Source organism: Diachasmimorpha longicaudata, chromosome 18 (assembly GCF_034640455.1).
Source record: "Diachasmimorpha longicaudata isolate KC_UGA_2023 chromosome 18, iyDiaLong2, whole genome shotgun sequence".
Lineage (NCBI taxonomy): Eukaryota > Metazoa > Arthropoda > Insecta > Hymenoptera > Braconidae > Diachasmimorpha > Diachasmimorpha longicaudata.
This window is the reverse complement of record NC_087242.1, coordinates 4617206-4639630: the sequence shown is the minus strand read 5'-3', so window position 1 is coordinate 4639630 and position 22425 is coordinate 4617206. Positions and strand designations below refer to the sequence as shown.

The following is a 22425-nucleotide window of genomic DNA, read 5'->3' as shown; positions in this document are numbered from 1 at the left end:
TAAGAGGAATTGCAGTTTCTGTACAGCACAGAAAGTCAGGATAATGCCACTCTGAGTTCTACCACCGAGTCGGAGACCATGAACCGTGAAAAATATCCTTTTTTACTATTTTCAAGCAGAATAAACTCGGCAAAATGCACCGATTTTTACAGAGCCTGCTTTATCTGTTCTCTTTAACTCGAACACATGCGTTTTGTATTTACATATTGACGACCATGTGCAACGCATAAGGTTGAAAAAGTCTTGAGTACCAGACAGAATTCCTGGTTCGTTAAACAATGGACTTGAGGTTTTCAGCGAATCCTGAAATTTTTATCGGCGAGACTTGGCACGAGTCGAATAATTTTTTTTATCCGTGAGGCTTCTAAAAAATTTTACCCCCGTGGAATTAATCCCAGGCATAATTTCCGGCCCGAGGTTCTTAGATTACAACGACAGTTGGTTCTGGATTAAACGTCCGGGAACGCTTTGAACTCTCCATCATACCATTAACGTCAAGTCTGTCATTTTTTAAGGTTTTTTATCCAATTTAATTTTGCCATTTGAAATATCAAGAGCAATTTTCTTTTGTGCCTCGAATGCGTCAGAATGACATTTGGAACGCAAATGACCAGTATCGACGCCAGAAATATTTCATACCTGTTGCAACGAGTGAAAATCCCTTTGTGCAGTGTCTCCCACCCCCTGGCCCGGTCTCTAGGTGGTGAATATCGGTCACTACGGTTCGTTTGAGGGTGGGCTGACTCCCATTGGTCATTCACCTCCACCTACAGCCCCTTCGGTTATTCATAAATCGACTGGACTACATGAAATGTCCGCAGTTAATTCCGAAACTCACAAGTGAGCACAAACCGATAGATTTCCTCCAAAGTTGACCAAAACATTATTATCAAGTTATTAATAATTATTATCGATGAATATTTTGCAGAGTGTTGGGTCCTGTCGCTGCAGTAGTGATAGTGATGAGGAACCGGTGATCAAGCAACCGAGATTGAGCCGCAGGCATTGCCGTGAAAACGGAAGAGAAAATACTGGACGATCCGGGCGTATGGGCCCATCAAGACGATTAACATCGTCAAAACCTCGTAATCGTGAACCTGGTGTTTCGTCCAGCTGTCAATCCGACAGCGATATGTCCTCTGGGTATCATCATAACGAAGACGAATCATATTTCGAGGTAATATTTTTTATTATTCAACCGGAACTTTCACTGGATGAATCAGAAGAAGTGGGAGGATGATAAATGCAATGGGGAGAATAGATTTTTTTCAAGAATCGCGATAATTTGCATTTATTAACTGCGGGATAGTAGAGAGATAGTCTCTCACAACGAGTTGAGGAACTTCCGGAGTGAGTTTGGAGGATATTGAGTGGGGGAAAAATTCCAATGCACCTCATTTATTTATTAATTTTTCAATTAAACAATTTTTCCGAATAAATTCGAACTCTTTCGAACACAAGTCCCTCCAACCATAAACTTTTTGTCCAAAGTTTACCCCAGTTAACTCTGAAAGTCGTTCCAATACCCAACAATTCGTAATTCACTTGACAACAATAGAAACTTCGTTTCTCCAAGAAAGCAAGTCGGTATTTTCTCCATTTTCATCCACTTTTATTTACTTTAAATTCCTCCACGAAACTCAAGCAAGAAGAGTTAATCATCCAGCAATGCTATAATTTTTTTTTCATCGTCATAACAGGACGATCTGGAGCAGCTTTGCGTGACTGAAACGAAGTGCAAGGTCTCCCGAGGGCCAGAAAAACGGGACAACACCGTACAGGGTGATCAAGGTGAGGAAGGTGATATTGAAGAAGGTGAAGCCAGTGACGACGAGATGCCACCAACACTAGATCCAGCAATGGCATCAGTATCTGGGGACGAGGTTGATGGCACATCATCGAGGCACAATTCAACGGTACCAGATCGCAAGGACACACCAAAAAGACGTAGAACATTTGACGAGAGTTCGATATTCAATACATCAGACAGAAAATCCAAAAATTGTGCCACATTTTACTTCAAACATCGTGACACCGATTCAGAGGCTGATTGTGGTACACAGGAGAGTGAAATGCAGAATGGAATCGATGATTCCTCCGAGGAAGAGTGGACTTACACCGCATTACCGACTGATGATTCTGCCACACATGAACACGTTAAAACAAATGTTGTTGTGCGTTTGGACTTTGGTGAGCCTGGTAAAGTCGAAAAAAGCGACCACGTTGAGTTCAAACGTGAGAATATCAGGAATACAACGATCGAGGAGATGAGAATTCTCGAGGAGGAGGAAGAGGCTGTCAGAGTTAAAGAGGATAATGGCGAGAGTGAGGACGAGACCAAGAACGATATTCAGAAATTGATTTTGGAAGTTGAAAAACTTGTCAGTGAGGAGGGAAGGAAGGGAGTGTCGACCAATCTCACTCCACTTATTTTGAACGATCAGGGACAGACCAACTACAGGGCCAAGTATGCCAGGATTAAGGAATGGCTCAAACTCAATTCCACTCATAATCTTGACGAGCGATCCAACGCGCAGGTAAATTTCTTAAAAACCCAAAATTAAATTATATTATTCCACGTGAAGAACTTGGACATTCTCAAATGGGAAAATAATGAGTCATCTGTCATCTCAGGACGACTCAATCTCCCCCCCAATGAAAAATAACAATTTTTCTTTTAATCCTCAATAGAACTGGCAACCACTGGACAGCTGTGACGCGAGTGGTGAATACACGACTGGTGAGTCTGACGTTGAAAAGCAGTCAGTGTCCTCTGAGGATCTTCACAGCAGTGTTGCGACATATCGTCGTTGTGAAGGTGGACTTGGCTGTGTGTCGCAGTCAGTATCCCAGGAAATATACAATGATAATGAAAAAACTATCGCAAACGAGGGTAACAATCATGCTGATGGCACACCAAAAGTTGTTATGAGAACAAAGAGGAAGTCAGATGGTAAACGTCCTTGGAGTGTTTCCTGTGTATTTGGACAATTGAATACCAACAATGACACTGCTATTTCACAATTTTCAATTTCGGAAACGGCCCTTCATCAATTGGTCTCATCAACACCGACAAAAGCAGTGTCCTTGGATTCAACGTAAGTCACAAGTTTGCTTTCTGATCAGTTAAGGCCAGTGGTGGGACTGAATGGGGGATAAAAAAGGGGCAATCGAATCAGTTGAAAAACAATGATGTCACCTCTCGTCCGGTGTAATTTTTCAAACATAAATGTAGATAATCATCAGATCAACCGTTCTAAACATCAAAGCTTGGCGTGAACAAGGAACCCCAAAAAAAAATCCTATTAAAATTCTCATTATGTTTTTTTCCTAAAAATCCATCAACTTCTTATTAACATTTTTTTTTAACTATTTTCTTCAGCAGCTCACGTGCACCTTTCAACAACTCCACATCGACCTTGCTGGAGGAGAATGGACGTGTGGTCCGAAACAGTTCAATAAGGAAAAAGAAGAGTCGACTCCGTAAGAAGACTCTGGTGAGTGAACGCTCGAAAAAATATTACAATTAAAATGACTCAATTATTTCTTATTTTTCCTCAATGTCATTACATCCAACATAATGTTCATTTATGTTCACAGAGTCGCAAGAGTGAATCGGGCTCTGACTGTATGAATGCCAATTACTCAGGTGGAAGTGACGCAAGTTCAACCCAGCAGCGTTCAAACGTGAGAAAATCACTCGAAAATCGTGGAAAATGTGTACCAAAAAATTGTCACAAGTGTATTGTATCGTACGTGACATATGGCTCAACAATTTCATGTTGTTTACATCACGAAGGAGGTGATAAAGGAATTATAACTGATCCACCGCCGTCAATAAAGCTCACCTGTTGTACACCCGAGCCAACATCATCGGCTGATACAGAGGAGATAAATCGTGGGCGTGGAAATTTCGAGGAAAATTTATTTGACAATGTCTTCAAGAGAAACGAAGTTGTAAGTCCCATCAATGGGGACAGTGATATCGAAAAAAATAGCATTGAGAATACATCATTTTCGGAACAAGCCTGGGATAGCTATCAGGAGAAATACATGAGTGAGCCCTACAGTGAGGCTGCGGATGTCGAAACAGCGAGAAAACTTTTAGAATTCGGTGATGATTATCGAAATTTTCTGGACAGCCAATCGGACTGTGCCTCCAGTCTGGGGGCTGTTAGGAGTTGCTCATCACCTATCGCTGGCAGTCGACTTCCTTCCGTAAGATTTCAATAATTTGATTTTTTATTTAACGTTCCGAATGTCCAGCCTTTCGCAAGACAAAGCTGTCATAAATAAATACTTTCTATTTTCTGTTCTATCAGGATTTGAGAGATTCGTCGGAGGACAGCGACAGCGATACAGAGGACCTTCGTAGAGTCATTGATAAGTCCTACAAAAAATTACTAGTCATGGAGAGCCACTTTGCTCGTGCCAATGGCCTCAGGGCAACTAAAGACAATGTACGTATGAATCTAAACAACGTCGTTTGTCACTCCCAAATTTCGCGATTACCTTTTTCCCTTTAATCTATTAGTAATTTATTTTAACGTTGAACATGAACTTATTTGTTGCAGATGGAATTGGAGTACGTGTGCAAGGAGAATATTCGATGCCTGCAGGCGTTGATAGAGCCAGACCGTCAGAGAGGTGAAAAGAGTGTGAAGCAAGTGTTAGGTAAGTACATCAATCTAGGCATATGTACATCGACATTGACCTCACTATCATACGCCACTGCTGTATTGGTGACCGCAGTGAGTGGTATTGTGTACCTATCCACAGCTTAACAAGGATCAATTTGTGGAGAAATGGCCCCTGAATAGTGGGAAACATCCACGTGACATTAGAGACAAAAAATCAAATTTTTCGAAATATCAGAAAAAAAAAATCATTTTTTTTCTCTCCAGCTGCATCGCACTGTTTAATTTAATTGGATTATCGGGGTCAATTGATCACTTCATTTCATCTTTTAAGGGCTCATGCACTCAGTAGTTTTTTTTATTACAATCATTTTCATTTGTTCTGTAGATGATGTATAGATTGGAGCTAATAAACATCACTTTTTCAGTAAATATCTCGCTTATTAGTATTCCCTAGTTGGCGCATGCATTCGCGTATTATTTTACTCTGTGCATTGCTTAAACGCGTCACGCATGTCTCTCCCACTGCTTTCATAATTTGATTTTATGCATTCCCTTCTAATTTACCCATAGCTCACAAATATTTAATTCCTCATGTGCTGTATTTCATGTCGGTCAGTGAAGTCATTTAGGATATTAATCGATTGCAGGGTAGAGCTGATAAAAAAATGATTTTTATTGAGATATTTTTTTTTTATCAAGACAATGATCAAATATTGGAAATAATTTGAGATACATAAGATATTACGGGGAATATCGATAATTTTTCGGCGAGTTATAGTTGCTCGAATCAAATAAAACAGCTTTTGGAGTGATAAGACAATGGAAATTTACGGGAGCCTCGATCTCTCTCGTTCCACTTAAGAATTCAAGCGTGAATAACAAATCAACAATTTTCAATCTCTTCAACCCACTTTTTTCGCCTCCTCCTCCTCCTCCCCCCCACAATTAGTCTCGATTTCAATCAATTTTCACATAATATCGTAGTGCTCTGACACCGATTAGCAGCCAAGCCCTGATGAAGCTTTAAATCAATTAGTCGTTCAAACTCAGTGAAAAAAAAATGAAACTAATTGTGTAGGTGGTTCATCGACGTCCAGCCTCGACAAACGATCGAGCCAGTGTTCACCTTCGAGTCACTGGTGGCTCTACGACTTTCCTCAGTCTTTCAACAAACCGAGTCAGTGGCACAGTCGTTACGTTCCTCTTCGCCACTTGTACCAACACATCTGTGTCGTCATTTCCCATTTTTTCCACCTCGGTAGCCAAACAAAAAGCCATTATTACCCTAGGCCCTGTAACTTTCCCTAGTCTCGAGCCCTAAAAATCTCCAAACCCCCCTCGGCCATATAAAGCGATAATTATCCTCAGTTCATTAATTTTTTCGTCACAATTAAATATCAAGTGTTCACTTTCCATGATTTCATGGAATTAATTATTGGGTGTTGTTGATTGGCGATGCGTGGGGATATTGTTGGTACGATGTTTGTTCAAACAGACATCACCGGTGAAGATATTTCTGAGGATACGTTCATTATTAAAACAGGTACGATAAATAAATCGCACGGAAAAATGTTAATTGTAGATCGTTAGAGTGTCTTTTTAATTTCTTTCGGGTTAATGACATTTTGATAACTCTCTAAAAAGTTTCACCAGACAACGGGACCTTCTGGGACCTTGGTTCACTGACCCTGGACATTGTACAACTGTTTTTAATTCCTTTTACGATTTTATAAAACGATTTCTGTGAGATAATTGAATTGTTCTAATTATTGATTGGATTGGGGAGGATTTCAGGCAACTTGCCAATTATGGATTGATTGAGTTATCAATTAATGGTCATTTTTAGTTAGAATTATGCTGATCTTTGAATAGCTCAAGGCCTATTTTTTTTTTAGCCTTTCATCGAAATTTTGAGTGCATTGTTGAGCTCTGCGTTGCCTCGACTGGATTCTCTTATGTCCTTGAGTCGAATTGCATTACTGGGTGCTTCCGTTTATATTTATACTCGTTTATCACGTAATAAGTGTGCCGGCTGGCACTTGGGTTTATGTCAGTGGGAAAACAGCTGAGTGGAATTACGTAAATTCGTCGCGTGTTCGCTGGTTAATGCCAACGATAAATTGGAAATTAAAATAATTATCAGAGTGAATGGCAATTTATAAATTTCATCCTTGAATTTTTTTATTGGGGAGAACTGAATTTACGGGTTATGAAATTATTAGTTTATCAGTCGCTCATTTTTCTTTAATTGTTGGGACCGAAAGGACGCAAGTGTCGAAGAAATCGGGAAATTGCCTGATTTCTTTAGACATTTGCCCCTCTCCGGGATACCATGCGTAGAGTTACTCCAATCATGCGAAAAGTTCGCTCCGTTATCGAAGATCAAACGAATGCTCTACGATATTGAGGCCGTGAGTTCGAAGCTACAAACCCGATCCCGAAGATTGTGTAATCGTTGCCAAAGGCACGATGGACCGTATAAATTGACAGGGATCAATAAATCATTGATACCGATCAAATTGTCTTCCATTATTTCCTTAATTTTTTTCACTTCCATCGCAGTTGAATTGAACTAGTTCAATTTTTGTCTTTTGTGTACCGCTATTGACACGGACTGATGCACTGCCCCTTTTGGTATTTATATTGTTTTTCAAAAAAACCGGTCTGGATGTGTCGGACTGAGGTCGCAGCTCCTCTGGACGAGATTCGTACCTCGACCGCTGACTTCTTTTTATGTATTTCCTTCATTTCTTCTTTTTTATTCATTGTTCCGTTACAACTACTGCACTTGAATTTGTTCCCTCAACTTTGGTGTTTCGAACTAACGCGAAGGTCATGTGCAACGCAGATATGATAAGGAAATATGTTGATGAATTGTGCAATATTTATTTGAAAATTTACCATCAACGTCTCAGTAAAAATCTTTGATGTCGATTTTTTTAATCATTGATCACTTGATCATTTTTTAAATTTATTTCCAGGGTTAACCGAGAGATGGGAGGATTTGTCCCACAAAGTCGAGGAGGCACAGCGAGCCAGTGTCCTCCAGAGAGAATTGGCTGCTATGCACCTGGAGTTCAGAGGAGCTTATGAAAGACTCACTTCGCACGAGGTCGTTCTTGAGCCGGATCATGTGTTAGCTAAGCGTATCAATCAGATCACGGTGAGTTAAATATTCAAGGATTTACTCATACATAAGTAATTGACCCAGTAAGTAATGGCTCGGTGTTTTTAATAACCAGTGGGACCAATATTTTTCACGTTCCACTCAAGAAAATTCAAAGTTACGAACCCAACGCCCCGAAATTCCTGCATTACCCACCGCGCGAACTTTACCTTATCAACACTCGACCACCACTGAACCCCATAAAAAGGATCTTCATTACCAACTGTCGCAATTCTCACCCGCGGCTCGGCACCGTACAATAAACGTTGTTAAATAATTTAACGTCACAACTTTCCAATTTCCGCTGATCAAAAATGATGAGAAATTCTTCAATTCTCCAACAATTAAAAAAAAACTTGAAAAATTTTGGGATTCCCCTTCTTGCCTCAAAAACTATGTGGTGGCCGGGGTGGCGGTGAGGGGCTACAGGGGGAGGTGAATACTGGGGTAAAAGCGTAGTCGTGTCGCACGTACGATCGTCGGCGTACGACGTGCTTGGAATTATCAAAATTCGTCGGAGTGCGAACCAACCCCCGGGGATGGTGGTAACGCTGGCCCTCCAACACTTCCACCGACTGTTGGCCCTGTTCACCATGCCCACAATACCCTTTGGGCCATCCTCATTGTTCAGACAAAACACACACACCCTATCTATCATCAAGATGTATTAGCGTTCAACATTTGCTGTGCTGAACTCGTCTCAGTTCTGCATTATGCACGAAGTAGACAAGATGTACCTGTTTTCGTAGACGTGGGGGCATTGCAATTCGGTCAAGTGTGGTTGAGAACAATGTAGTTGAACAATTTTGAATTTGGTATTCATGTTGCACGAGAGAATCGTATTTGCTTCAACTGGAATGAGTAATTATTTTGGGATAAAGATGAGAAACTTTGCGATTACCCCATTTTATGTGATCGACTTTTCCAAAATTACACTGATAGGATAAATTAATTTTATCCCCAGACTTTTACAATCGCATTGTTCGACGAATAACTATTTTTATTATGGCCAAAACATTTTTTAAAATTGTCGCTGCTGTCCCACGTTGTGCCTCATAAGCATTCATGGGCTGACATCGAAGTGGTTGCTCTGTATATACCAAATTCGAATCAATTGATTGGCTGTTGATTGGAAATTGAATTAGATCGGAATGCGCGTGCCTCTCTTTGCGGGCAGGGGTGGGTGGGGGGAGGGAGAGCAAAACGTAGCAGTGTACCATTGACGACTGCTTCTGGCATTGGCAGTGTGACATGAATACAAATGCCAACCATTCTTGCCAAGTCGAGAGGGGAAGAAATGTCTGTCGTTCGACTTCCGCTGTTCTGTCGTGTCACCTGATTGTTCATAGTCGTTCAAAGTATTTTGAAATATTTAACAAAGTCACTACATGTTTGTTATAAATTCTAATGCCTGAAGATCAATTGAATATCAGGAGTGAAGGTAATTAGAAATCAATAGCTCAACTTCTCTTACCCTTCCCAATTAATCTAATCACCCGGACGATTGTCAAAGTCATAAGTAAATTTTAATGATAAAATCAAGTTTTAATAATTCGACCTTTCGTCGAACACCTGTCGTCAATTAGTAGTCACAGGGTTATCGGTAATAACCGTATCGAAACGAGGACATAAACGTGTCCTACAAAGTTTACATCCACGGTTTACACACGAAATGTGTAGGCACCAGAGGAAAGATGGAACGGTTGGATATCCAGTGTTAGGATAGATGGGGGGATATAGTAGCGTAAGGGATGTAAGTGGTTGGTTGGATGGTGAACTACGATGGAGTAACCGCGTCACGTTGTCACGTTTCCGTCGTCCTACTTGAGGTGGCCGACGAGGACCGCATAAATAACCCCTCGTCCCTGCCGGTGAGTTTACGATGTTGCACCACAACGATCCGAGAGGACTCGTGTACCGAGGGCATCCGTGACCGGTCACCGGGAGAGAGGACTTATCGTCGTAAAAGACACTCCCGGACTAGTCATCATCTGGGAGACCGAAAATCGACGAATTTCCTAGTTGTTGTTGACTCCAGGAGATGTTTCCAGGTCCCCAGGACTGGGGGAATGGGATGACTTCTAACGTTCCTAACGATTCCATTCTTTCCCAGCGAATATATGAGTCGCAACAACGATTTTTTAAAATACTTTTTCTTTCTTCGATGTAAGACATTTTTTTTACTACTTTGGGAAACAGAGTTCATACGTTTTTCCACCTAAACGCCCATAAATCCACCCTCACTACAACTTTTTTTTTTCTTTTTACCGGCAGTACGGTTGTGCGATTCATTTGAGTTAAGTTGCGGGAACGAGGCAGTAAAAATGTATATTTGATGTTACAGAGTGAGCTTGCCACACTGAGGGAACGCAAAACCGCAATGTTGGCCCTCAATGTATCAGCACACAGGTTGATCACGGATCTTGGAGCAGCTGCCACCTCAGTCTCCGTATCCCTGAAGGATGCCGTTGCTGATTTGTACCGAGTGTGGGACGAGGCCTTCCAAAGGTAAGCCCTTATCTGTTCGACATTTTTTAAAATTAAATTTTCTGCACGACTTACCCCCAAAAATCCAAAACTCAAGACTTCAATTTCCAGTAAAGTTGATAAAATATTTTTTCTTTGGCAAAATGAACGATCCATCGACCCCTCGCCTTTTTGTAAACACTCTTCTTCCAAATTATTACCAGAATTCATTCGGCCCTGGGGCCCCGAGGCAAAGAATAACATTTTACCTCGTTCAAGTGCAATCTCGATGTATCGATCTGATTGGCAAACGCCCTTTTCTCCTCCACGCTCCATCAGTTCAAACCTTCCACCATTTGGGGAGGAAAAAAAATGGATAAATAAATAAAGTGTGGACGAGAGCATTGAGAGGGTGGATTCGGTGTCCAGAAGACGATCGTTAATGCTTCATGGGGTAATGAAAACTGGACAGTCTGTTTTATTATATGACATCCCTCGCGGTTGTAAACTCAACGTTTCTTGACACTTTTACGTCAAACATGATGGGTTTTAAAATGGCCCACTGTACGACGCGGTAAATGTGTCCATGCGGTTGAATACGTAATTGTTAATTAATTATGGAGACAATATTTACCCGGAAAAATATCGCAGAATTGTGACTGCCCATTTCTTTTGATCGGTGGATCAGACAATAAAGACAATAAAATAAAACAGAAGTGAATATTTAATGAAATTCAAGGGAGAATCGTAGTCCTCCTCGTAATACATTAATCTCCATTTTAATTCCTAAATCGTATCCTATGATCCCCCACTGCCGATAGGGCTTTTCCCCCCGGGGATGACCAGAGAAAGCGCTTGACCACTGACCCAAAGACCTGAGATTTAAATCTCTCTGATTCCGCCCCCGGATTCGACGAATTCATTACTATTTATTTGATAATTTGTAAATCAAAATCTATTTTTTCTTCCTGAACATATTAAATACGGAACCCGATTTGCAGAAAAATTAAAAAATTTATCAATACAATTTTGATTGATGAACATTTCCACAAATGAAGCGTAAGTAAAATCGCGATGAAATTCGTCGAGACCATTCCCATAAGTGACACGTAGTTGTGTATAGAATCGGGGGGGAGAAAGTGCGATTAAAGCACAGAATCCAAGGGAAATCCCGGGTAATCCCGTGACATGGGTCGCGAAAGCCCCTATACATATCCCACCGCCCACCTTTTTCGCTTTTCTCACTCTCTGTTTGCATTGGAGGCTTCATTACCTCTCACAATATTTGGCCAACGTCAACCGCTGCCCAATGAACCCAATATGTCCCCGAGCAATTTCATCGTCCATCGATTGATATTTCCAATTGAGCCCTAACTTTCTCTAAATTTTTTCCTACGATTTTTTTTCATTCAAACATCTGAATACGATGAAATTGTACTTTCTTACAGGGGAAATCAGCAGTTATGTGCACTCCAGGCTGTCCAGCAATTCCTCACTCGTCTTACTGAGCTTCAGAATGCCCTCCAGAGGGACAAGGACACCCTGGCCGTACTGGATGCAGCCCTGCAGGCTGGTGCAACATCAGAAGTTGCCTCCTCGGTTCGAGACGTTGCCAGACTACTGTCGGAGAAACAGGATGTAAACTCACAGGTAAATTCAGCTTTGCGAATCGAAATTATTTTCCTGCTGATGTAGCACAGCGGGTTCGGAGGTGCGGAGAAGGAACTCATTATAGATCGAGTCATTGGAAGGAAATTGAATTGATTCTTAGGAAGCTCATCAAGAAAGTAATGAGGATGAAGGAAGGAAATGAGAAAACATATCAGTTTTCATCGGAAATTGGTCGGTACATGAGCTCAGATGTGTTAATATCACCTGTGATGAACTGGAACTCGACTAATTTCAAAAGCAATTCGAAAATAAGTCGACGTATCTCCTTTTACCCCTCAACTACTGAATTATCATTTGTTGTAGAATTATTTTTCATCCCACTAAATGCAAATATCGGGTGCAAGTTTTCAAAGAAATCTCCCTCCCTCCTAAATTCACCGAATGAAAAATATTTTTACTTCCTCAGAATTCTTTCAAAGCCGATTTGCATATAAAGTAAAACTCTTACCCTACGAGTTGGTTTCTCATCGTGTGACTTTTCCAATCGCTCCTATGCTCGTGCTCATTTTACATGTCAGGGAAGATGTACAGCTTTACTCAACTAAACCAAGATACTCTCATACTACTTTTACATACTACTTCTGTGGTAGGTTTTTTTCGTTATTCTTTGTCACTCGGTGTTACACCACTACGTGATCCCTTCGCTCATATAAAAGAAATAATTCGATACTCTTTGCTCTTAAGGAGACACAGCATTTCTTCTTCGTTCGGATATACTCGTTGGAGCTACGACTCCCTGAGGAATCATTTCGGATATTCTGCATTGGTATTCCCCCACTAGTTCCCTTTCCAACCCCCTCATCCCTCTGAGAATCACCGTTTTTCTCTTCTCTGGGTCTTTATTGAGAAAATACACTGGCAAATTAGTTTGCGGATCAAAGGATTTTCCGCGATTTTCTTTACTTGCTGAAGAAAATTTTTGATTTTTTATTTTGTATCACATTCAGTTTAATATTTTCGGTTCCCACGAACTATCAAAGTGAATGTACAACAATAAATATGATTATCAACATAAATGCGATGTTACGATAAAAATAATGTAACAATTGTGAACCGAGAACAGCTTTCGATGGTTGATTTCCGTCACGTACCGTGTACAAGTGAAAATTGCAACGATTTAGCAACAAAGCTCCCAGGCAATGTATTAAAAGATGTATCTACAGGAGTTACAGTTCAACAGAAGACCGAGGAAAATGTCTCGTTGTGTACCCCCCCATCCACCGCTCTCTCCCCGATACCCAGTGATATTAAATTTGTATTTTTACGCTGATTCCACGGGCCATCCCCGTACGTGATACGAAAGAAAATCGTCCTGGCGATTAACGATCCGAGCCTCCCTTGGGAAAAACCGACTCACCTTTTTGGGTGAAACAGAGTGGAGGCGTCCACGAGGAAAAAAAAATACACACAAACCTAAACCATCGAGTTCCCTTGATCCCCCATCTCTTCTCTACTGCCTTGACCCTTATATCTGATATTTTATTTAGTATCCATCAATATGGAGGAACTCTGGATGATCGTGCCAACAATGCGCTTGGAAATTTGCCACGATTTCTCGGACACAAAACAAAATTTTCATCATTCCTATCATCATGATATTATTGTCAATCGGCTATTTTTCATTTCTCCCCTCGGAAATTAATAAAAAAAAAATTATGGAGTTTACTTTCAAGTCCAGGTCGCCTGGTGTTTGACCCCTTGAGTAAAACTCCACAACGCCACACCTAACACGGCTAGACTAGGTTCATACTCCGGAATCGTAGAGAGACCTACTTGGTATGCGGATCGCGCTTTTCATTACCGGAGGCTCGTTCCCCGTCGTCTCTGGCGCTCTAGCTGCAAACAGCCTAAATCTACTCTCGCTTCTTGGTTTCCCTGAGGTTCCCTTTTGCCTCTGTCTGAGTTCCTTGGCTACCAAAGAACACACTCCTCCAGGGCTTTTCCCTCAGCACTCCCGTTCCCCGATTCTCTGTCTGTCTCTGTCCCACATTTCCCGGGACTTCCACTGAATCTATATCATTCCCTTCGCCGTCTTGGCCTTCTATCCGTACTGGATTATCCCGTATTCGGTAATATATACCTTGATAAAAGTGGTACATACTTTTTTGTTAAACGAAAAACATGTTTTTTCGATTTTCAGAGTGCGTTGAACGAGGAAACCCTGATCGAGGGTATCACAAAACAATTTCCCGAACCTGGTGTAATGAGCCTCGGCCAAGAGGGTGGAACATTCTCGGACAGTGGTATATCGGATAGTGGAAGTGAGCAGGAATTGAGCGAACGTGAGCGTAGACTAGCTGCACTACGTCGGCTCACCCGGAGCCTTGAGAGCCAATTAGCCCCTGGCTCCGATGCACTTATGGGGCTGTGGAAGAGGGTGGAGGATGCTGAGGCTGAATTGAGGAGCCTTCAAAAGCAGTGTCGCGAACTGATTGTCAGGACTGCTGCGAGTGTCGAGGCAAAAGTTGTCAATCGAAATACGCAAACGAAATTTACAACGAGGTATGTAACTCACGACTAAAGTAGCTCTGTCCGTATGGATCGAGTTTTTTAAATAAAATTTCCCGTCTCGAAAAACAATCTCTGAATTTGCTGGAAAACGATAAAAAATGGAAGAGGGAATATTACGAACGTGAGAATTTACGGGTAAATATCGAATTGATGAGATATATATCATCAGGACATGTGAGTCGTGGAAAATTCCTCAAAGTTATATTAAGAAGTGAGAGAATTTACTGAAGGGTGTCAGGCACACCAAGACGGAGAGTTGAAGGTGCTTATGAAATCCTATAATTCATTTCCCTAGTGTTTTACTCTGTTCAAACGTACTTATTGTGCAGACTATGAGGAATTTTTCCGTCTTACACACTCTATGGCGTTATATTCAAATGAAAGAGCGGTCGTTATAGAGGCGACGTTATGAACTGACTTTTAACACCCCCATCTCTTACTTTCTTTTACCTACACTTAGGGGCTAAATAGCTGCTCTAATTCGTACCCCTCCACTTGGTCGTTTCAACGTTATGCAAATTGCAGGACGACGAGTCGAAAAAACGACACTTATTTGGCACTTGGAAAAAATGAAAAAAAAAAACGGAGAAACTGTTCCGGACTATCCGATATATTTTTGAATATGACCAGTAATCCGTGTGTGAGGGGGTTAGAAAATTAGGACGTTATATGATTAGAATTTAGTTCATTTTACTTGTGGGGTATTTGGCCTTTTATTCCATTGTCAATTATTGCAGTAAGAATCATCACGTTTTTCTGGTATGAAATTATTCCCCAATTTTCACCATCTCAATCACCTCATTTAACTTTGTTTCAAGATGTATCATCACCCCTTATTTTTTTTATAGTTTCGTTTAATCACTGGCCCCGTAGACTCTGAGGTAATAGGTTTAGTTCCTGGAAATACCCAGGACCAACCCTCCGGTATTGCATCGTAAAAAAAAGTTGTAAAAACTCTCTTACGCGTCTTCGTGGCTTTTCTCTCGCTTTTCTTCCATTTCGTTGAGATTTTATTCTGTCAAAGAACAGAATAAAATTCTCAAACGAATGATCAAAATATTTTTACAGTAAATATTGAAAAATTTTTGTTACATCCAGTAAACGTAAGAAACGATTATCCTCACCGAGCAGTGACTTCCTCCAGAAGTCAAAGCACATTGTGGCAGGGGATGATCCAGACGATGATCCAAATTTGCCAAAGAGCTGGGTCTGGAGAATTCTCCGAGCGGCTTTGCCCTTTCAATTGGCCATCGTAGCCCTTCTCTGTGCCGCCTGCCTCCTGGAGCCCCATTGCTGCGAGGCTGGCAACAGTCTCAACCTGTCCCTCACACCCCAACTTCGCTATGTCCGAGGACCACCACCAGTTTAAGATAAATAATTTCTCAACGTTCGCGAAAACGTTCAGAGATTATTTTCGACTGCCCATGAGAGCCAGACGAACGAAATTTTTTTCAGCAACTTCGACCGATGAAAAGTGATTGCCTTCGATATTCCTCGACGATAATCGAGTAATTTTTTTCCCATTTTTCACGTCTCAATTGACCAATTGACGACATTCTGACACCAAGAGGTAAGTGAAAAATGTTGTAACCGTGAATTCTGATACAATTACACGCGTCAAGACTATATATTTCACAATAACCCGAGACTGAATGTAACTGGGTTACAGTGTATCTCATACGAGAATATTAATATTTATGAATATCGATATCAGAATATTTTTATCATTTTATAAGAATAGATTGATCAAGAGAAAATTCATAAATAATCAAAATTATTTTCGTACTCATATATTCCAGTGATCTGAGGATCAACTAGACGATTATCAATTTACAGACTTTTGGATGAAATTTGTGAACGTGATCTTTTTTATATGAATATTTTTTACTGGAGTGTGCCAATAATTAGTGAAGCCTGGTGTGATTTTCTTCAGACTGATATGAAAATTCGGTTGATATTATCGAATCTCGATTGATACAACGCCCGTGTTTACCCCCCAAATATATTATTTCAATCCAAAATCGAATGAACTTGTCTTATTCACTGAAATCCGCCATTCAACTGAATCCTTCGATCCTATTAACGAATATTGAGTTGTTCAAACCTCGTCAATATCAACCGAATTTTTCTATCAAACGCAAATGCACTCGATGGCCATTTTTCTCATTTATTATTTTTTTTAATCAATTTCTATTTGTTAGAAATACAGAGTTTTTACGTTACGTTGCATGCTGTACCATAAATCGAGTGATTACTCTGATGTCGATAGTATCTCACGACATCAGATATATTATTTTTACCGGATTTTTCTATAAATCCATACAACAGAGTGTTTATTATGATTATTTATGTAACAGTTAGAGAGAGACTGTATATATTTGCCATTAAGTGGTAACGTTCAAGAGAAATATGGAAAAATTGAATGGTACGTATGAAAAAATATTGTACTTCGGAGGATGTGTTACTTTAACAATTTTACAAATCAATTTTTATTCAGAATCACTACCAAGTGCCCAGTAAAAACGTCCAATATTTAGGATCCCACAATATTTATAATATTATGATGATTCTTTCACGTGACTAGTCATTGGACAATTTGTATATTCGATATTGTTCCAGCTATTATTATTATTATTTTTTTTTGCAATACGTCAGATATATCAAAGTGCCTTGAGGATGGAAAGTAAGGAAAGCGAAAAAATGAGTGACTAATAAGGAGATGAAGTCCTTGAAAGAGAAATTATAGTCTCACTGACTCATCTCCTCATTCAAAACTAAATCACGAATTTCGATGAATGAGAATTTGTCCTTTGGCTACCACCTGTATCAATAGAGTTGAGATCCTCCAATATTTTTATTCAGTCGAGGGTCTCTTGAAAATTTAAGGGACAAACTTCGAGGATAGTGTAAAATAAAAATATTTAATACATAGTATCTTTCGTTATAAAACGAGAGCAGTTCGGGGAGTGAGATCGAACGATGTACTTATGCATCAGCACAATCGAAAGTGTAACTTAATAGCACCTAAAAAATTAGAGAAGGTGGGAAAAATTAAAGGAAAATAGAGAAAAAAAAATAGAGAAAAAGGAGCTATGATTACAATCGATTGAGACTTTGGTGGAAGAACTAGTGCCTGAGAAATATCCCTCCCCCCCACTGCTCGAAAATGAAAAATGTATTTTAAAGAGTATTTGACATTCAAGACAGCCTTAGTGCATTATCATGCAAAGTATATAGCATTTACTTGAGGTATATAAAAATGAGACATAGAAGATTTTTTGGTGATCTACTGCCTTAAATTAACATCATGATAATGTGTATAAAGTACCTGAACATAAACACTATTCATCCACGTTATATTAGTTCATTAATATGGAATGAATAATATTAATTATATTTGTACTCCGATTTTGAATGGAACGATTGCAATGACCATTTGTAAAATGTATTTTAACCTGAGCTTTGCAATCAGTTCGTAAATAATACTGTGCTGAATAATCTAGAATATTTTGCATGCATTTTTCACTGTTCAATAAAATTAAAAATGAGTGAAAAAAAAACGAAGAAAATAAAAAAAAAATATTATCAGATGCTTATGTATCACTAGGGAGTAATCCGTCTTAGGAATCAGGAGATTTGCATTGTAGAATTTTTTTTAAGCTCAGCATTTGTATCGATCGAGAGGACGATTGTAGCTTTTATTGTAAGAAATAAATTTACTTCCATTTCATGTGGTAACAGAAAGATGAACCTGAATATTGAGAAGGGGAACATTTTTTAAAATAAATTATCTTTTTTACTCAAACCTGAACAAGGCCCAATTGCTCAAAACAGCCCCGGGGGATTCAATACGATTTTTTGGTCCCTGAGTTATATTCATCGTCAGTGTCATAGATCATTCGACGTATTTGTAACGTTCCAACAATTATTTTAACACAGTTCTGTACTAACAAATGTACTGGTTAAGTATTCCCATTGAATACGCAGTTGTACTTTGGAATTTTTGGAAAATAAAGTTAAATGGATTTTTCTTCCGGAATATCTTGTATTTTATTCTAGGACTTTTCTCTCCGTGTACTTTATCCAGTATTTTCCCATGGTGTATTCAATCGTCAATAATTTACTACAAATTTTCTTTTAAATAAAATTACACCAATAAAGGGACGTTTGAAGACGCCGAAGGACCCAATATCGCCACGTAGAAACCCCAAGTACTTAACGCCGAAGTACTTTGACTCGAATCAAGGAAGGGACGGCATACACTAATGCCGACAATTCAGGCCCCCAGGATAATGATTCCTTGGCTCGATTGATACATAGTATATGCTCCATGATTGGTGGTATTCAACCAATCCCCTCTCATTCTCTTTCAAATCGAGAGAGTCAGCAATCCGCGGGCTTTATATCCTGATGGGTCAGGGGTCAATTTAGCTGTGTTATTACGACTCACACCTGTAGCCCTTGCGCCTTGATCCACCGAATTATTTTCCTCGGAGAAATCCACTTAACCGCACTGAGAACGTCCACCTCATTCTCCTTTAATTTTTTTTCCTGTCTCTTTTTTTTTATCCTTCATTGCCCATTGGTAAAGTGCGGGGTATCCCTTTGCAGTCGGACCCATTTCGGGCCCAGGCAAATTAGGTATGGAATGTATATGTATGTAATTTTATTAAGGGAGTAATGCGAGAGGTCTCGTCCTAATTTAAGTCCCCGTCCTTTCGTGATCATTTTCAGCTGACGATTTTTTTGAATTTTCTCAGTGCAAGAAAATTCCATCTTAAGGTGGGACTTGTGGACTTCAATTTGGAGTTTGAGGGACGCGGTGAGATTTCAAATGTTCCTATTTCGAAATTTCACAGCAAGATTCATTTTTTTAACGTACGACAAAGTTCAAAACTCGCGCCGAGAATCTCTCCCCTATGGAAACATTTTCCGCACAAGTTTGGAATAGCAGATCGTTGAATTTGTCACGTTAAGATTCTACCTGACCGATAGCACCGAAAATTCGTATCTAATGGCAAAAGTTTTAATGCCACTAATTTGTAATTTACGAGAAACTCTTTTCCCCGTCGACGAATAGCTGAGAGCATTCAACGTCGTAGGACCGTAGCACAGAGTTTGGCGGACTGAACTAGAACGTGGAGATCCTCGTGGAGGTGGTGGAATTATTTTTATAGTACGCAGTAGTCGAGGCAAATGGTGTGTGGCGCCCCTGATGGCTCCCCGAGGTCTGTTTTTACCCCTCATCCAGCGTCCAGATGCGCTTTGACACGCGACTTCTTCGAGAAGGGTTAAAAGAATAAAGAGAGAAAATATAAATCAACGTGAGGGCATTTTGATTAAATTTTTTATTGCTCACTTTAAAACCCTTGACCCCCATCCCCCAGTTGACGCTGAGCAGTAAAGTCTTTGTTTTTTTTTTCCCAGTTTCATTTGTCACCCCTATCACACACTTTCTGCGCACTTTTTGTAATTAAAATCCATTCATTTTGTTTTTTTTACCTTTTTATATTGTTTCAAGTGCTTAACTCTAATTTGAATTATTTACGCTGTCGTTTGTTGCATTTCTGTTGGGTAAATGTGGGCGAGGTGTGCTTTTATTGATGAAAATAATTCTCTAAATGATTCAACAAGATTTTCCAGTTAATGTCCTCCGAAAAATTCCCAAAATCTCCAAAACTGTTCCCGCAATATTTCCCCGCAAAAATGACGATTCAAATCAACAAGTGTCCGAAAAGAATTCCCAAAGCCGTGCACCCAAAATAAAAGAGGGCAACAAAAAAAAAATCTCACCTCTTGCAACCCCTCACCCCTCCCGCCCCTCCACTGAGGGCGTCTCACAGCACTCAGTAGGCGGTCGGTGTGTGCCGTGGGGGTGCGTCCCTCCCTCTTACCTCTCCCACTTTCTTGCACCGATCACGTGGCCATCGGTAGCAGCGGTTGGTAACTCCGCCCCGCGGATTGGAGTGGCGTAAACCGCGTCTGCACTCTCATGGCTCACAGCCTCCTTCTCCTCTTCCTTTTCATCTGCACCTGCACAACCAACTTCTGGTCCAACCTACCAAAAGTATCACCCCACCCCCATCCGGGTACTGGGTTTACCCCACCACGAGTACCGCCAGCCAACGGACCTTGTTCTCATCCCGAGGTTTACGTTTTCGCCACAACGTTCGAGCTTAGCACTCGTTTCGGTTGTCAGTCGTGCAGAATATACCGTTGACAATGACAGCGGAGCGGCGGTTCTGTCAATTTTACAACCGGTAAAATGACGTGGAAATAGTGAAAATAGTTGTGGTGCTGGATAAATAATCGAGTGGTGGTGTACAAGTGAAAAAAAAAATTGAAAATCGTGATTTGTTTTCAGTTGTGCCAGTGAAATTGTGGTGTTTTTTGGGATTCAGCGCCATTTTTTTTTAGTACGAGGATTATAATATAAGCGTTGTGGAGGGGTGGTTGATGCACAGGAGCGGCGGGGTCGCTGGCGGCGGTGGTGGTGGTGCCGCCGCCGGACGCGGCCTCGAGCTCGATCATCCGCCGGCAATGACCGCTGCTCCAGGGTTTCACTGGGGTGCCATGATTGCTGGACATCATGCTGCTGCTGCTGCCGGGATGATGCAACCACCACTTGCCGCTGGAACCGATTATGGATTGTCTGGGGCACATCATGCTGGTGGACATCCAGCTATGCCCATGGATTTGCACGTCCCCCAGGGATTCCCCTGCTACAGGTTTGTGAATTTTCACGCAGGTGGCGCGTCGGCGGATTCGTTGGGCGGGACGCGCGGGAAATTCAAAGCGGGATGATTATTTCAAGGAGAGGGTGAGCCCAAAGATCCCCGACCTCACCCTCTCCCTCAGAGACTCTTCCTAATTATTCGCCTTTGGAAAAGTGCAAAATTTCTCTCAGAGTGTCCTGAGATTTCCAGATAAACCCCCAGAGCTTTCACATGTTGGCAGAATCTCGTTCCTCAAGAAATCGGCGACTATTGCAAATCATTCATGAGATTGTTTTTACCGTCGACATGAAAATGAGTGAAGTGCCATGTAATGTCAATCACTCGGTTGATCAAATGATTGATACTACACGTCGACCGGATTTATCCAATATTTTTCCCTCATTTCGACAAACGATCACGTTCTCCTGAAAACACTTGTTTTTTTCAATCATTCGATCGATGGATCGATGGAAAGGCTCCTATTGATGCTTGAGGGATTACAATATTCTCCAGCACATGGGATATAGACAGGAATTTTTACGTGCGAATAAAACACATTCCAGCACCACCTCCACCTACTCCATTCTCCTGCCCATCGTCGTAATTTTTCACCGACTTTTCTCTCCGTCGACTAGAATTTTTACCGGAAATTTCTGTGTCACATCGCGTCCACCATATCCGAGGAAGACAGGAGATGAGAGAGATCCGATGGACACGAGAGTGACTGGACAAGAAACCTATTATAATTCCTAGCTCGTCCGGGTTATTAGCATTCCGCTATCAATTATCCACGAGCCGCGTGTACGTTCTCCGAGTGGTGCACTTGGGCACGCGAGTCCGGCACGTCAGAGCTCCAGTGATTTCCTCCTCTTCTGTATATCCCCCTCTCCTTTTCTCCCGTTCCCTCTTCGCCCCTATTTACGGTTTATTTTTGGTAAACCATCGAGGGCCCGATTTCCACATCGTGGACATCTGTCATCGCCCCCTCGTCGTTTATTTACCAAAAAAAAAATCGATTCTCCTCGTGAAGATCGAATGCGTCAGCCGGTATTTGCATAGCGCGTTCCCTAATCACGAATCGGCTGGTGAGGGAATGATGAGAAGAAATATGCCAGAAGGAGAGGTTGACAGAGTGCGCACGAACGGCGTCATGCCGAATGCCACTTGTTGCCGCCCTGAAGGCGCACTAAGTACCCTCGTCACTCATTCGTGCTCTCGAGAGGACACCGATAGCCCCGAGCACACCGGAACACAC

At 41.0% G+C, this 22425-nt stretch overlaps 2 protein-coding genes across 7 annotated transcripts in view; both read left to right on the top strand.

Annotated features, from left to right (window-relative positions):
• The window catches only part of LOC135170956 (klarsicht protein), a 47263-nt gene extending 28770 nt beyond the window's left edge, over window positions 1–18493 (top strand). The window contains exons 9-21 of one of the 3 annotated variants that reach the window (XR_010300460.1): window positions 929–1177; window positions 1701–2537; window positions 2692–3098; window positions 3383–3497; window positions 3601–4218; window positions 4323–4460; window positions 4575–4674; window positions 7622–7803; window positions 10151–10314; window positions 11721–11922; window positions 14084–14445; window positions 15553–16024; window positions 16254–18493. Coding sequence is in view for 2 of the 3 variants with exons in the window: in XM_064137183.1 (XP_063993253.1) it covers window positions 929–1177; window positions 1701–2537; window positions 2692–3098; window positions 3383–3497; window positions 3601–4218; window positions 4323–4460; window positions 4575–4674; window positions 7622–7803; window positions 10151–10314; window positions 11721–11922; window positions 14084–14445; window positions 15553–15823 (3645 nt within the window). In the remaining variant the exon portion in view is untranslated. Of the gene's footprint in view, window positions 1–928; window positions 1178–1700; window positions 2538–2691; window positions 3099–3382; window positions 3498–3600; window positions 4219–4322; window positions 4461–4574; window positions 4675–7621; window positions 7804–10150; window positions 10315–11720; window positions 11923–14083; window positions 14446–15552 lie in introns of all 3 variants that reach the window. The other 2 variants (XM_064137184.1, XM_064137183.1) reach the window with 2 other exon arrangements.
• A 2101-nt stretch (window positions 18494–20594) lies between these two features.
• Window positions 20595–22425, top strand: part of Trh (trachealess) — a 74477-nt gene continuing 72646 nt past the window's right edge. For all 4 annotated transcript variants that reach the window (XM_064137190.1, XM_064137188.1, XM_064137187.1 and 1 more), the window contains exon 1: window positions 20595–21182. In XM_064137190.1, the coding sequence (XP_063993260.1) occupies window positions 20911–21182 (272 nt within the window). In that variant the 5' untranslated portion in view covers window positions 20595–20910. The remainder of the gene's footprint in view (window positions 21183–22425) is intronic.